Below are 15,701 nucleotides of genomic sequence, written 5' to 3'. Positions count from 1 at the left end.
CCCCGGCCTCCCAGCCCCCACGCGCCGTCGGGAGCGCGGAGCGCGGCCCTGCCCGCCACAGCCGGCGCCGTCCGCCGCGCCCGCGGGGGGGTAAGTGGCGCTGCGCAGTGCGGGGAGCTCCGGCGGGCCGCGCCGGGGCGGGGGGGGAGAGGGAGGCGGCGGGGCCTGTAAACAAGCGTCGGCGGCCTGCGCCGGGGCAGCGCTGCGCGCCCGCGGAGCGGAGCGGGGCGGGGGTGAGCGGGGTGGGGGTGGGGGGTCTCCCTCGCGGCGCCATCCTCGGCGGCAGCCGGAACCGGGTCGGGGCGGCAAGAGGCAGGGAGGTGGGGAAAGGGGGTGGGTGGACGGCGGCGGCGCTGGCGTGAGCCCGCTTGGGATGCTGCTGYGAGGAGCCCCGGGGGCTGAGGGTGGCCGCGGGGCTCTGCTGCAGCCGCTGCATTGCAGGCGCCTTTGCAAACGGCTTGAGGGGGTGGCACGGGAGCCCCTTGGGGCTGGGCATGGGGAGGGAAAGGAAGGAGGAGGGCGAGCGGAGGGTTTTGGGCCTGGCTCAGGTAGCAGCAGCTTTCCTTTTCTCCTCCCCCTGTCGCTTTCCCCCCTCCCCGGCCGATTCAGAGTTCATTTAATAATGCCTATAAACAGCCTCCTCTCCCATCGCCACCCAAACGCTTCGGGCACGGCCCTGGGGAAAAAAAAAACCAACCCCCCCCCGCATCTATTTATAAAGCACCCCACCCTAGCGAGGGTCAGAGCATCAAGCACTCCCCAAATAGTGATATTATTATGCAGCAGGCGATTCAACGCCTGGAAGGCGTTTAAAGTTTGAGTAAGATCTTGATGCCTTTGATGTCGTAAGCAAAGGTTATGCTGCTTGCTGATCTACAATCTTGTCATAGTGGACATGTTAAAAGTGGATATAAGAAAACTGTCTCCTTGAGTTAAAAACTTGTCCAGTGATGCATTGGATAACTGGGCCCACGTGTTAAATGTCATAGATTTTGAGACTATATCTAACTTTTCTTGTCCCATTAATCTGTATTATAGTAGTTACAATACAGCTTTAAGACTGGCTGCAGGTTGAATTGTTTTGGAAGAATTGTTTTTGTAGATGTCTGTTCAATATGTATTTGTTTTTATTTTGTGTAGCTAAAGCATTGATGTGTCTTCATATGTATGGAAAAAATTTTGCTACAAAACTAACATTTAAGTTTACTTCAGTTTTTGTAAGGAACTAATTTATTTTTCATTTGTACCTTTTGTCACATGAGAAGGCATTGGTCATTCAGATGACCTGTGTCATAACCTTAAGGTTTAAGATTCTATACATCATTCAAAGGATTTATAATTACTATTTTTTTTTTAACAAACAGATGTCTTAAAACAGGTATTGAGAGCAGTAGGCTTGAAGGTCTCCTTCAGCGGGAGGTGATATATTTCGTTAGATTGTGGTGTTTAACAGCAGAGCAAGTAGAACTCTTCATAAAATACAAGTGCTAACTCTTGTGATTCCGAATGACTGACTGAGCTAGGGTAGCATTTTTCCTGCATGCACTTTTTTAGTGGTTAAGTGGCTGACCAAGGATTAGTGAAACACTAGTGAAATTACAGATGACTGCTGTTTCACAGCTGTAACTCAGGTCTCTGTGTGAATTGCCAAATTATCAAGAATTGTGCAAGTTTTACCCATGTTTCTTCTCTGATAGCTTTTCTTCTGATACTATTCATAGTTTTTCTATTAATAATATCAGAGACAGGGTGGAGGAAAAGATATGTGTTGAAGAAGGTTTACTACTTCCCAGCATCTGTGTGAGTAGCAGTCAAAGGTATTGAAGAAAAACAATTTTGGTAGGCATATCAGCGTTTGGCACTGCGGTAGTGACAGGGCTACTCCTAAAGCTTTTCCTTTCCACCTTTCCTTGTGGGCCCTAAATCTTGAGTCTGAGGCTGGTCTAGAAGTAAAGAACTTGCTGATACATGATGCTAATCATTAATATCTTCCTCATAGACATAGATAAATCATAAAATCCACTGATAAATGTAGTTTACATTGGAGAAAGCTGWTTTATATACTCCTGCTGTTCTGGCATAGCCATGTTTTTCTAGTATACAGACAAGGCCTCTGTATGGCTAATAGGTTTAGTCCTCTGGTTGGAGGTTGTCTATTAAATATTTCTCCTTGAGGTATAATGTGCCTGTTTTCCAAGTATTTACTTAGCTGTCTATGGGTAGGCCTGAGATACTTTGTTGAAACTGAGGAGGAGAGATGGAGATGCCAAAGCACCGGTAAAGCTTGCAGGTCTAAACAAGCAGAACTTACTTGATGCAATTTGAATTCAAGCAGAATACAAAAAGGCTTTTTCTATAAAATCAAGCTGGTTGCCTCTTATCTAGAGTGCAGCTTACAAAGTTAAGTTGAATCATTCTCACTGAGATAACGTTTTAAGAACTATTTTTTAAAAATGCTTAGATGTTTAAGTTTGGCACAGTGTAATTTGCAAACTTATGTAAGTGGTATGTTTTTGAATGCAGCTGTCAATAAAAGATCTTAATGCCCTTTTCCATTTTAGTAGAACTGGGAATATAAAGCAGCTGCTTTCACACAATGACCTAAATATAAGTCACTTAACCAGAATATTTCTTACTAAAATACTGACATTAATGTAGACTTAATTTTACATATTCAAGTCTATTCTAATGTAAATTTTTTTACATAATTGACTAAGCAGAATTGCATTGAAATTAAACAATTCAATAATGCAGATGGTGTTATTAAATAAGCAAGCTCTGGATTGGGAGATACTGTAAAATAATTGTATTTATTTTGTCTCTACAGACCTGCAACTCATTTTAAAGACTTGAATAATAACATTTAAAGTCAAGATAATAATGTCTTAGGGCTACACCTGAGCCATACAACATTTATTCTTACTATTGCATATGATCCTTTGTAACTGTTGCTCTTCTTTTTTTCTGAAATGGTACCTCAATTATTCCAAATATTTTTAAGTGTTAATTTATTTGTATCACCTGTATTTTTTTTAAGTGAGGCAACATACAATCTCATGAAAATTRAGCTAATTTCAAGTATTACCTTGTTGCTGAATTCTTACTGGTATCTGTAGTTTTGCTCGCAGTCCCTTATTTTAAATTCTACTGTTGTTCACTTAGTCTTAGATCAGAAATAAACTTCAGTAAAACTTAAACACATTATAATACTTAAGTACAGTCCTTTTCATCGAAAGAATATCAAATCACAAAGTCCAAAAATGATATTTAGTACCTGTTATAATATTTGAAAGATTCAGGAGATGTAAATAAAATATAGTTTAAGAGCTGGTGTGTAAAATACAGTTTAAGAAAGATTCATGAAATTTGTCACTGTGGTGTGAATCACAGTAGAGATGGCGTATCGCCTTGTTGCTTCTTTATGTTGATCCTGTTGTCTGTGAAAGAACAATGTAAGATTTATATTACTAGATGAAATTATATTACTAGATGAAATCACTTAAATCTTAAGACTAGCAAGAATGTTTAGACCAAGGAAATTGTAATTGGGACAGGACGAGAGAAATTGGGATACCATGCTGAGATAGCAGACTGACTTTTGTTACTGGTCAGAGATAATACCCTGCTGAGTGTTACTGTTGTTAAACCAGTGCTATAAGGTCTGCTCTTTATTTCTCTTGTGATGAACTGTGCTCCTTATTAAACCACATACTAAGTTACAGATGTCTATCAAGTCCTTATCTTATTTCTTTTTATTTTTCTTTCAGAGTTGAAACTGAACAGGCCTTTGTTCTAATGAGTGTTGATATTATTTTTATTTTTTTTGTTTTCACATACCAGTAAAATTAACCAATGGATATTTCAGCTTGCTACTGAAGTCTGCAGAACAGAGTGTTTATAAATATATCAAACAGTTGCTCAGATGTTTTTTAAGAGCCCTTCTGAAAAGGTGTTTGTAACGTGACCAAAACAATAGAAACACTTCTTTCAATTGCAGATAATTTGAATGAAGTACACTTTTATTGCTTAGAGTATGAACTTTGAAGCAGTGTCCTAGCAAACAAGCATCTAAAAGTGACATAAAGGAAAAACCAAGTTGACTTATCAGGCTTCAGTATTCAAATTTAGAGAACAGCTAAAAACTTACACATAGAGAAGGTAAATTAGCATCTTTGTGATCATCTTAGTTCTCAGTTCAGGTAAGGATGTCTTTATATATACATATGTATATATAAAAAAAAAAACCCTCAGGTCAAAATAATAGTTTATAAGTCTGAGAAACTTGAGTATAAAATGACTTGTGTTCTGGTAGCTACATTTAAATCAAACAAAGCACTTAAATGTGCTTATGCTGATATGCAGTGTGCTACTGATTCATGTGGGACTGCTCAAATGTACAGTGCATAAATGCCTTGCTGGATTGTGACCTGGAGGGTGAACTGTGCTTCCATGTTTGTGTCCCACACTTTAAGTATTTTCTGTATCTGTACTCGCTGTTCATTCTAACTGCTGGCTGCACTTTTAATCTGGAATTTGAGTGGCAGTCTGTATTCTTCTTGGCTGTGTATCATAACTATTTGTTTATGCACTAAATTCAGCTATATTTTTGACTTGTGAAACATCTTAAGGAGGCAGTGGTCAGTAGAACTGTGTAAGCTGTGATAGTGACAGCAGCAAACTGGGTTTTGAGTTTGCCACTCAGTGGAAAACATTCTGTCCTGAAACTTACTGTCTATATAGTAGGACTATGACAGTAGTGTGTTTTTTCTTTGATTTCTTTCTTTCTTTTTTTTTCTGTTTTTACTTAGTCTTGGAAAAAAAAATACCTGCTTTACTCTAACAGTCACCCTCTATCCTTTTTCTTTTAGGGAGAGGAAGGCTGGGGATTTGAAGGCAAAACAGCTACGTAAATAAATGCTTTATGCGAGTGTACAAATGAACAAACTGTAGCTTTTCATAAATTTTGAGGGTTTGATTTCCAGGTCTTTATATTCTTCTAGCATAGTTTTGATGTCATTTCCTTGCAAGCTAAGCCATGTCACAACTGTACACTTCACAACACTTCCTATTTTATTACAGTTCTATTCCTATGTGACATTAGTAGGGCTTAAGTCTCTTGTAAGCACTTGTGCTGCTTTTTCTTTATCCTCACCAGAATAGTGATAATGTTGCTGTAATTAGAACTTCACAAATAGTTTTATGTGTAACAGTCTGGGAAATTGCTTATGTATCTTATTTTGAAATATTTCATAATACTGAGTAGTTGGCTAAGCAGGAAGTTTTGGGGTTGTAATGTACAAACATCTCCCTCAAATCATTGGGCATGTAGTGGTTGTGTTTTGTCCAAGTATTTAAATTTTTATCTGTTCCCAGGTGCTATCTGTAAAAACTTTTTCACTAAAATTTTGTGCCTCCCTATTGATAAGTACTCCCATCTAAGACAAATCAGAAATAGGTGGCTGATGGTTTTTACTGACATTAGAAAGATCTGAAGTTTTTGAAAGCTTGAATTAAAAGTGCAGTGGCCTGGCTGAGTAGTTCAGAAGATAGACACTGAAATCTCAGTAGGAAATAGTGTACCCTTTCTTGCATTCATTTTTCATTGGATGTGTATTAACTTGGCCTATATTAACTTTAAATGTCCTTTTTGGTGACAAACAGTATAACATTCTGTAGAGAAGGGCGGTGGATTTTTAAGGATTTGTGTGTATTTACATCTGTATTACCACAGGCAACTGTACCGAGTTAAGTATAAAAAAGTGGCAGTTTCATGGACATTAATAAATAGTATATTTTTTTTGCTGTGTTTCAGGGGCTGTTCAGTTAGTGTACTTAGTGTTATGTTGTTTCTAAATTATTATTCAAGTCTTCCTTTGTTTTTGGAGTTTCAGTTAATACCACCAGGGCCTTTTTCCATGGAGCATTTTCTCCTACTGTGTTTTAAACTTCAGCTGAAACATTGAGAAGGACACATCAGCAGTAGCTTGACTTTTCTCCTCTGCCCTTTGAACAACCTGAACAACCTTGGTCATTCTGATAAGCAGTTCTAGACTAGAAGTTGAGCATAGAATGTGGACCACTCTCTAGTATTTTTAACCTGTGTTTCCAGTGTTGTGCACTAAAAAACCCCAAATCATCTGTGATCGGCTGTGTTATACAAGCCAGTAAATAATRTATCTTTTTTTTTTTTCCAGTTCAGGGTTACTGAACAGGTAGAAACTACATCAGACACAGGAAGTCCTGAAGTTGCAAATTGAGGGCTGCATATTACAGAAAAATATACCCTGTTCTTATGTTCTTAGCCCTGTGTTCACTTGTGACTGCCGTCAGAGACAAACTACAGGGCTAGATGAACCTTTGTTCTAACTCGCTGACTGTATTTTGTGTTCTTACTGCCCAGATAACTGCTTTGCTCTTGAGTGGTGGAGGCAGGAGCTGGGACTCAAATTCTGTCTGATTCTTAACAGGTTTATGTAGAAAGCTTAATTTGATAAAAAGTAAATGTGTGTTGTGTGTGTGTGTGTTTTTTTTTTCCTCAGAATCACTCTGAAGTAGCAGTTGAATAGTACAGTTCTATCAAAGAAAACATTCTGTGGATCTTCAATGTAATTTTTATAAGTCACAGATACTGTTTTGTTTGTGGTACTGAACAGTGAATGAAGATGCCAGGACTCAAAAGCTGTGAATGAAAGATTGAAAAAATAAAGCTTAAAGAACTGTTTTATTTAGCTGTTACTTGAGGCTTTTGATAAAGCCCAGAACTGAACAGATCTGAATTTAAGTGGCTTACTTGGTACTCAAGTAAGCATTGGAGATTAGGCCCCACAATGCTTAGGAGTAGGGTAATATTCTGTTACGATGGCAGGTGACAGTAGCAAAGCATTCTCAGTATTGGTGTTACTAATCCCATAAAAATTGCAGTTCAACCTCTGTTACTTACTCTACTACTTTCTCCTCTGCATGTTGTCTTTTTCTCTCTTGTCTCTTCCCTTTCCCTCATGCCCCCCCCCACACATGCATTCTCCTCCTGGTGAAACTAGTGCTATGCATACTTTTGCTGGAGTTTGTTTGGAGTAACGCTGTAATGCTGTATACTCTTCCTGACATTAGAAGTTTGCTTATTTGAATTCTTGTGCTTTCTTGCCTTTCTCTGGCAAAAGTTTTGAATCTTAGTGGATCTCATTTATTGATATACAAAAAGAAATGAGGGCTTTATTCCTCCCAAATTCTGTCTGCATAGCCTGTACCTTCCTTGGATCATCCAGTTTTTCTACAGCATTTGCCTCAGTGGGACTTTATTTACTTATTTTTTGAATGCAGTCTGCAGGAGGTTGTGTGCTATTAACAAAGCTGTTGTCTAATCTCATTGTCTAAAATGGGTATATTTTATCTTCCGACATTTAAGACAGAAATCTTCGGGAAAAGAATTATAACCAGAAAGGTGCTGGAACTAAATGCCAGCATGGACATGTTTTCTGCTTACTGAGTTTTTTCAAGCAATGACCTTGTCTTTTCATTCTGCTTCTACTGTTCAGACAGAGCAACATATAAATTCATACAGAGCTACCTCACTGATTTTCATAATATTTGTTAATGTCATCTTAGTTCTCGACACAATTTTTTATAGTGATTGGGCTGCTCATACTTTGATACTGTTGCCTACTGCTTTTTCTTACGCTCTCCTATCTCTGCTTTTTAATACAAATGTTCGGAAGGAAGCAAGAAACCTCTCTGAGCCAAGGGACAGTTATCTTGCCCTATTCTGAGGGTGCCAGTCATGGTAGGATCCTGATCAGTGACCGATAGTTTGGATGCAAATTGTATCTCCTCACTCAAAAGTTTAGTGGTTTTTTGTTTCTTTTTCCCCCCCTCCTGGCAATTGTCCTGGTGATTCTGGAAAGAGTTTTTTCTTTAAAGTATGTATGTATGTATGTATGTGCATGCATGTGTACATGTATGTATCTTTTGAGAGTTTGAACCTCAGCATACATTCATAACAGGATCAGTAGTTCCTAGTTTAACCTAGAAACAGATTTTACTTTCTACAGGTAAGACAGATAATAACAGAGAAAGGTCTCTTAAGAAAAAAAATGACATATGTTTGGAGGATGTTAACTTAGAAATGATTGTCTTCTGTTTTCAGAAAATTTCTGTTTTTTAGATGCTAGAAGAGGTTGCCAATTTAGGGAAATGTGAATGGTCTCTGTTTGCTCTAGCAATCCTCTCCTAAATCCTATACCTTACCTACTTCCCCCCCCCCCCCCCCCCCCACAAAAAAAAAAAAAAAAAAAAAGTGGGGAAAATGTACTGATATAGGGAAGGCAAGTTGGGGAGAAATATTTTGCTGCTTATTATGGGGAGGCATTTAGACAGGCTGCTAACCCCTAGCAAGGAGAAGAGATTTTAGGCAAAATAGAAGCTATATTTAAAAAGCAAGTTCTCGATGAAAWGGTATTGCCTGTGGACTGGCTGTTAGAGGGCAGAGCTCGGATACCCCTGCATCAGAGGTGCAGTGATCTAGTGTTCTCTGCAATGGTATGAAGTTGTGGTTACTGTTTCCTTCTAATTACAAGGAGAGAGAAGCTAAGCAAGAGAAGGTGGAAACAGTTCGTATTTTCCCTTCTTCACACAGTTACTGACTTACCTTTGGGTTTTTTTTTTTTTATCCTGTCCTTCACTTGCTTTCTGTGTGTGGATGTTCTTGCCTGCCCCAGGGCCTGTTTCCTAGAGCTTTGCTGTTTCTCTTCACTTTCTTCAAACTTAGTTATCAAACTACAGTTATCACCTGTAAGCAAGTATTCTGAGAGGAAACAATGTGTGTTAGTAAATGTTTATTAAAATACTCCCATTTCTGTGCATTCTTTCTTATCCTACTTTTTCAGAGGCGATTCACATTTCTCTAAATTGGCAATCCATTCCTGCATCTAAAAGTACATAATCAGAAAAATCAATGCTAAATTTCAATCCTTTACTGATAGTGTTGAACCACAAATGCCAGAACTCAATCATACAGCCTCCAATAGTTTCTAAATAGTTCCACTGGCAAGAAGCTTTTTTATGACTTCATCTAGCTGGTGACTGTGGTGTATTATGTCTCTTTATCTGTGTTTGTTCTGTCTTATTTTAGTCATTCTTCTATCTCTGGGATGATCTCTGACATGCTGTTTGTTAACATTAATTGATTTGAAGCATACAGTATGTGTTGTTTTTCATTCAACAGGAGCTAATTTTGGAAAAAAATTTCCACACTTATTCAGTTATATGCTGACTGGTTATTGCATTCAATTTATTTAAGGGGGAAAGAAAGTACTACAGATCAGATTGGAGTTGAGGGCATAGAATGTCCTTTTTCTACTCAGAAGTAGTCTCTACAATTTAGTGACTTGCCCTGTGTCCTGTAGCTCAAGTAAAGATTGTAATCTTGCTTGTGTGTGCTCATTACAACCTAGAGGCCATAATGTCACTTGGAGAGTTGTTCCAGGAAATTGAAGTATAGAGACCTTTCTAAGCTTAGTTTGGACAAGTACTTACTACTTCAATGTGGCTCATATGAGCAGCTTATTCTAGTGGAAGAAATACAACTCAAATGTTGTTTAAAAAGGATTATTGAATTCTACACTGCTAAAATAAGATTTTCAGATGAGAGGTGGCTGTTTTTCTTAGACACAATGCTCAAATCCTCCTGAATTCTGTGGGAAATTAAACTGCCTTTTTAACAAGGATATTTGGAATTATATTGACTGTCCTTTGTGAACCATTTAAGACTATCTTCATTTGAATTTTCAATCAAATGAATTAGCAGAACAGTAAAATCTATTTTCATGTGTATCACAAGGCAATATAGTTGTGCTATCTGGATAGCACAATTTGAGGAACAAATGAAGGGGCAAAGGAACTTCATGCATTCCAGTGATGTATCTGTGGTTGTCCATGGTTGTCCGTGGTCTGGTATACTAATTACCCTCCTTTTCTTTGCCGCTGTGTTCTTCAATTGCATCTAGTTTCAAGGTTTTTAGCTACTGACTCTTTGGCATGCTCCATTCATTATTTCAGTTTTGTTTCTAATGCTACAGCCCTTTGAATTTTGGCACTCTGGTGTTTTATCCAAGATCTTGTTACTTGCGTGGGTTTTTTTTCCCTTCCCCATAGTCTCTATCAAGTACTCTTGCTTTTTTTTTTTTTTTNAAGCTGCAACTTGATTTCTTTTCGGGGGCACTCTCTGTATAGGCTGTCTTTCAATTTGACTCCACAGTCAGCATTTAAAGTCAGGATTCAGATGCACTCAGATGCATCTCCTGCTTATTCCTATTTATGCACATAGGTTCATTTTCACTTCTTTTATTATTGTTATTCAGAACTCTCTAATTATTCTTGGAAGCAAAAAGCTAGGAACTTTGCCTGCAGATAGCTCCTTTCCTTGTAGGAGGAACTAATGGAAGCCATAGATACCAAGATGGTGAGCAAAGAATCTGATTTGGTTAAAATAGGGGTTTGGCTGAGAAGTTGAGACAGTTGCACTGCCAGATGATGTTGCAGAGTTAACATTTCTAAGAAAAAAATTGCACCTCTTTTTTTGTCCTCTCCAGCACACCTCTGCCACAGTTCTGTTCAGAATTGCCTTACTCTAGGATAAAAACAAATGATGGCATAAATTTGCGATGAGATATGCTGCTAAACTTGATACATAGAGTGCATTTTCTCTCTTTCAACTTAATAAATATAGGAAGAATGTCTACCTGCAGTAGTTCTGCGTGTGGTTCAAGCATCCTGCAAAGTCAAGGCTACCAGAATAGAGGGCTGGTTCTCTCTTCCCTTATCAGACTGTTTTTCTAATGTTGCTGAGCTGTTGGGCTGGGTTATGAAGGGAAAGGGGGAAGGGTGCCAGAATTATATGGAAAATGAGGGTGTTAGAATGAGGAGTCCTTTCTAGGAAGATGGCTGAAGAAATATAAAAGAAGACTAACTTAATCATGCTTGGTATCTAATGTTTTATTGCAGGTTGTGCACGCGGTCTGTTTTGGGTTTACATCTATCCTGTTAATGTTGTTACACAACAAAGTTGTGCTCCATCTTGGGCAATTGCACTCCTATACATTAGGTCTGATTTGTGTAAGTTATATGTGCTTAACTAAACGTGTCATTCCAGCCTAATTAGTATAGTGCACAAACCACCTAATGAAAGAATGAAGAGAGTGATTTATTAGGTTGGCACTGATGTGTGAAGGATCGTGCTGTAGGTACAGAGATAAGAACAGGCATAAAAGGGTATTTTTCCAGTAGGGAGGGGAGCACAGCTTTCTGTATTTTGTACTCTAATTTAAAACTGGAAAACTTAATGTTATTTTGAGACTCTTCAAATTTGTTTTTAAGCCAAATCCAATAGGAGGAATCTTTAGCAGATCACTTTCTGACTTGCAAGAATTCACAAATTGGTTGTATTAAACTCCAATTTTAAATTCCAATTTTCTGAACAGAAAGTGAACTTCTTCAAGAACTGTAGGCTTGGCATATTCTTCCTACCTACAAATAAACTATGCTTTCCCTTTTGATTTAATGAGAATTGTAAAGAGCTAGTCTACAAGTGTAGATTGGCATTATAGAAAGAAGTATCACTAGCTAGAGGGCTGTGAGCAAGGTAGCTGCAGTCTGTTACTGTGGTTTTTACACTGTGAATACTTCGTGCTATGGGCTCCGACTAGCTTCCTAGGTAGAAGTTATGTAACTGCACTGTGGTTATCCTTCTGTCTGATTGTACTTGCCTCTGCAGTGGGTAGCTTGCACCCTGAAGAGTCACGTATCAACGTTTTGCCTATAAGGCTTACTTTAGAATAGCAGCAGCTTTCACTCCTCCTCCCTCACCCCCCCCCCCCCCCCCCCGCAGGAGGGGTAAGGTAACTTGATTTTAAATGGAGAGTAGGTTTGTTAATTTTTGAAGTATCTGATAGTTGTGTGTGATTCGCTAGAACGGCATATGACCTGTCTATATGCATTTTTAATGATGGTATAGCTGACGAACTGCTAGGAAGGAAGAACAGTTCACAAAGCACAGTTTTGTCTGAATATTGTATACCTAGTAGTACTGTGAGATTAGAAGCAAAACTTTACCTTTTCTACTCCAAATTTGATGGTGCTTGTGGTCATTTTAACAAGTTCTTGATACTTGTRTGTGGTGGTATCTTTGTTTTTTGTTGTTTTTTATACAATAGTGAAGAATATAAAATACTTTGCAAAATGTGATATTTGACAGGGTAATTTCTGCTTTTTGAGCTCTGAATTAAGTTGATATTGTTGAATGACCAAATTTTATTTTATCTTCAAAAATAAGAAATGATTAGGGTTTAGTTTAAATCCTGCTGTTGTAGTGGAATGAATAAAGTTTATTCTGTCAAATAATTTCCCATTTGATTTATGGCAACAGTCTGTAATCATTTCGATCACTCTGACTTCATTAGAGTTGTATGTGAATATAAAAAGGCCTAAATTATATGTGTATATATATACATATATTTTTTCCTAGCAACTGCAGTAATGTGAACCTCATGCATATGCTTAAGATAGAGATGAGTGTAGACTGTATTTTGTTGTCTAGTTACAGTTTGTGTGGGTATCATTATTTTGTGTTTATTTGAGACAGAACTTAAGAGCAGGAGTTGGCGTGAGAGGAAGCAGAGGTATGTGTGGCTTTTGGTTTTGTTAACAAAGCATGTGAGCAAAGGATTGTATGTTCAGTCCCTATGCATCACATTTGAATCACTGTTGTGGTGAGATCAAATACAAACATCCTTTGATCATTTATTCCAACGTATACAGATGTTTCATAACGGGTTATAGTTGCCTGGAAAAGACCTAATCTGCAAAGCTTTGGTGGCACATGCGCGCGCTCTCTCTCTCTCTCTCTCTCTCTCTGTGTGTGTGTATGTGTGTGTATATATTTTTAATTTATTTATTTTTTTACTTATAACTGGAGGCATATTAGAATAACATGTTATCAAAAAGTGCTGCTGTTATCACTCAGATTCAGTGTGCTCTACATGAAAATTAAAACCTCCCAAAACATTCAGTATAAGATTTTTGCTACTGGAGCAGCTTTGTTGAGTCTTTAGATAAAATATGTTTTTGACACTCTACTCGCAATTAATTTTTGTCAGCTGTCTTCAAATAGAAAAGCTCCTAGTCTTATTCCATTACCTTGTATTGTATAACAGGGATTTGCACTCTGTATGGTGCTTCCTGGGGCAGAATTTGCAAGTATGTAAAATGTGTGACCTATTTTGTGTGGGAGGTTTTTTTTTATGAATGCACAAATAAACTGATGTGGATTAGAAGGGTGGGTTGAATGGTGAGGGTGTGAGAGCTGTCAAGATAAACCAGTCATTTTATGCTGCTGCAAATATAATTCTTCATCTCTTGAGCATAAATATTTGCTACATCACATCCCAGTGATGGGAGAAGGAAGGGGAGGGTAGGGCGGGTAGTATATTGGTCTGACTTGAGTAAAGAAGCATGAATTCTTGGTGCTTGTAATTTTATTTCTGGATTTCTTTAACTTGTCAGGGGCAGTTGCTTTTCAGTGAAGCATAAATACATTAAGGTTTTAAGTAAATCTGCAGCACAGACATCTGAGGAGCTTGCTCTGTAATTTTACTGAAAATCTAAGGATGAGCTTTCACAAGATGGCTGAGACAAAGTAATGGCTTGCTGCTGCCTAAAGGGACAGCTGCTCTGTTGCTTCTGTGTCTTGCTCCTGGTTATCCAGTTTTGCCATTTTCTTTATGCAGACTCTGGCATTCATCACAACCCTTCAGATCACTTTATCCGTAAATAATAATAAATGGGCTTCCCACAATAAGAAAAACTAGTCAGTTCCCCTTCACTTCCCCACTACCATCAAGAAACCAGAAGGTAGGCAGGACTTTGTGGCCGGGAGGCAGGACTCTAGGGAGATTGCCAGTGTCCTGGAAACATTGAGCTCTTCGGTCTAGTAATCGTAAGGAACATCACTTTGCAGATGTGTGCTGGTTAAAGTAATCTGAAAGAACTTGTTATGCATATCAATAGTAGAGGCTCTTGTCGGAACCATGAATGCTTGTGGAATACAAATTTTTGATGTGTGACAGGTGAAAATACTTCAGAAAAAACAGTACACTTAGTAGCAATGTCCTTGTTTAAATTAGATGATTAAATTTGAGGTGGAATCTTTAGAGATACAGATAAGTCTCCTTTGTATCTGTGTAGGGATTTTTTGTTAACATTATTTGGACTTCCTATTATTTAATAGTTACAGATAGTATATTTAAATATCTATTTAGGTAGATACATCTACCTGTGCTCAACAAATATCCTTAATACTCCTTTTGCTTTTTCTTTTTTAGAACTGAAGGGAAGTCATCATGGGAGCATTTTTAGACAAGCCAAAGATGGAGAAGCATAATGCCCAAGGGCAGGGAAATGGGCTTCGTTATGGTCTGAGTAGCATGCAAGGCTGGCGAGTTGAAATGGAGGATGCACATACGGCTGTGATTGGTTTGCCAAATGGACTTGATGGATGGTCATTTTTTGCTGTATATGATGGGCATGCTGGATCACAGGTTGCCAAGTACTGCTGTGAGCATTTATTAGATCACATCACAAGCAACCAGGATTTTAAAGGGCCAGATGGGCCACCATCTGTGGAAAGTGTAAAGAGCGGCATCAGAACAGGTTTTCTACAAATCGATGAACACATGAGAGTCATCTCCGAGAAGAAACATGGTGCAGACAGAAGCGGGTCAACAGCTGTGGGTGTCATGATTTCTCCCCAGCATACATACTTCATCAACTGTGGAGACTCAAGAGGTTTACTTTGTAGAAACAGGAAGGTTCACTTCTTCACCCAGGATCACAAACCAAGTAATCCGCTGGAGAAAGAGCGTATACAGAATGCAGGTGGCTCTGTAATGATTCAGCGTGTGAATGGTTCTCTTGCTGTGTCAAGGGCACTTGGGGACTTTGATTACAAATGTGTCCATGGGAAAGGTCCTACAGAGCAGCTAGTCTCACCTGAGCCTGAAGTTTATGAAATTGAGAGATCAGAAGAAGATGATCAGTTCATCATACTGGCTTGCGATGGTATCTGGGATGTTATGGGGAATGAAGAACTGTGTGACTTTGTAAGATCGAGGCTTGAAGTCACTGATGACCTTGAAAAAGTTTGCAATGAGATAGTTGACACCTGCTTGTACAAGGTAGCCAGAATTGAGAGGAGAAGTTTATTATATTTTCAATATTAGAAGTTTGTGAACTAGTTAAGAATAAGTTTTGGGTCCAGTATATAAGTATCATATTTAATAGTAACATGATTTTGAAAATAATTATCAAGGTTTCCATAAAAATGGTGATGGGGGAATGCACAACGTGAACAGGATGGCTTTTTGAGTGTCTTTGGTTGATGAGGAGTTTAAAAATCATATATGGGTTATGTTGTGGTCCCTGGGGAACAGGAAGCTGATGGAAACCTAAGGGCATGCCAGGGACCATAAGTGTCTTTCTCTGTTTCACCACATGCCTTACAAAACATTTAACTCTGAAGTCTTAATTAGACTAGAGAATGGTCTTTCCCTTTCTCCCCTTTTTTTCCTGTGCGCATAGTAATATTACTGTGTCAGTTACACCAAAATAAATGCAGAATGATTGAACCTTGACATCATATATTTTTGCAGTAT

The 15,701-nt window shown here is 38.5% G+C and overlaps 1 protein-coding gene across 2 annotated transcripts in view; it reads left to right on the top strand.

Annotated features, from left to right (window-relative positions):
• Window positions 1-15,701, top strand: part of PPM1A (protein phosphatase, Mg2+/Mn2+ dependent 1A) — a 36,241-nt gene that overhangs the window by 1,454 nt on the left and 19,086 nt on the right. Inside the window, exons 1-2 of one of the 2 annotated variants that reach the window (XM_085315058.1) lie at window positions 7-90; window positions 14,373-15,224. In XM_085315058.1, the coding sequence (XP_085171184.1) occupies window positions 14,391-15,224 (834 nt within the window). In that variant the 5' untranslated portion in view covers window positions 7-90; window positions 14,373-14,390. Of the gene's footprint in view, window positions 1-6; window positions 91-14,372; window positions 15,225-15,701 lie in introns of those variants that run through there. The other variant, XM_085315057.1, reaches the window with a different exon arrangement.

The sequence above is a fragment of the Rhea americana genome, unplaced genomic scaffold, assembly GCF_003343005.1.
Source record: "Rhea americana isolate MKP2758 unplaced genomic scaffold, rheAme1 scaffold_42, whole genome shotgun sequence".
In the NCBI taxonomy this organism is placed as follows: domain Eukaryota; kingdom Metazoa; phylum Chordata; class Aves; order Rheiformes; family Rheidae; genus Rhea; species Rhea americana.
This window is presented reverse-complemented; position numbering and strand designations above follow the sequence as displayed.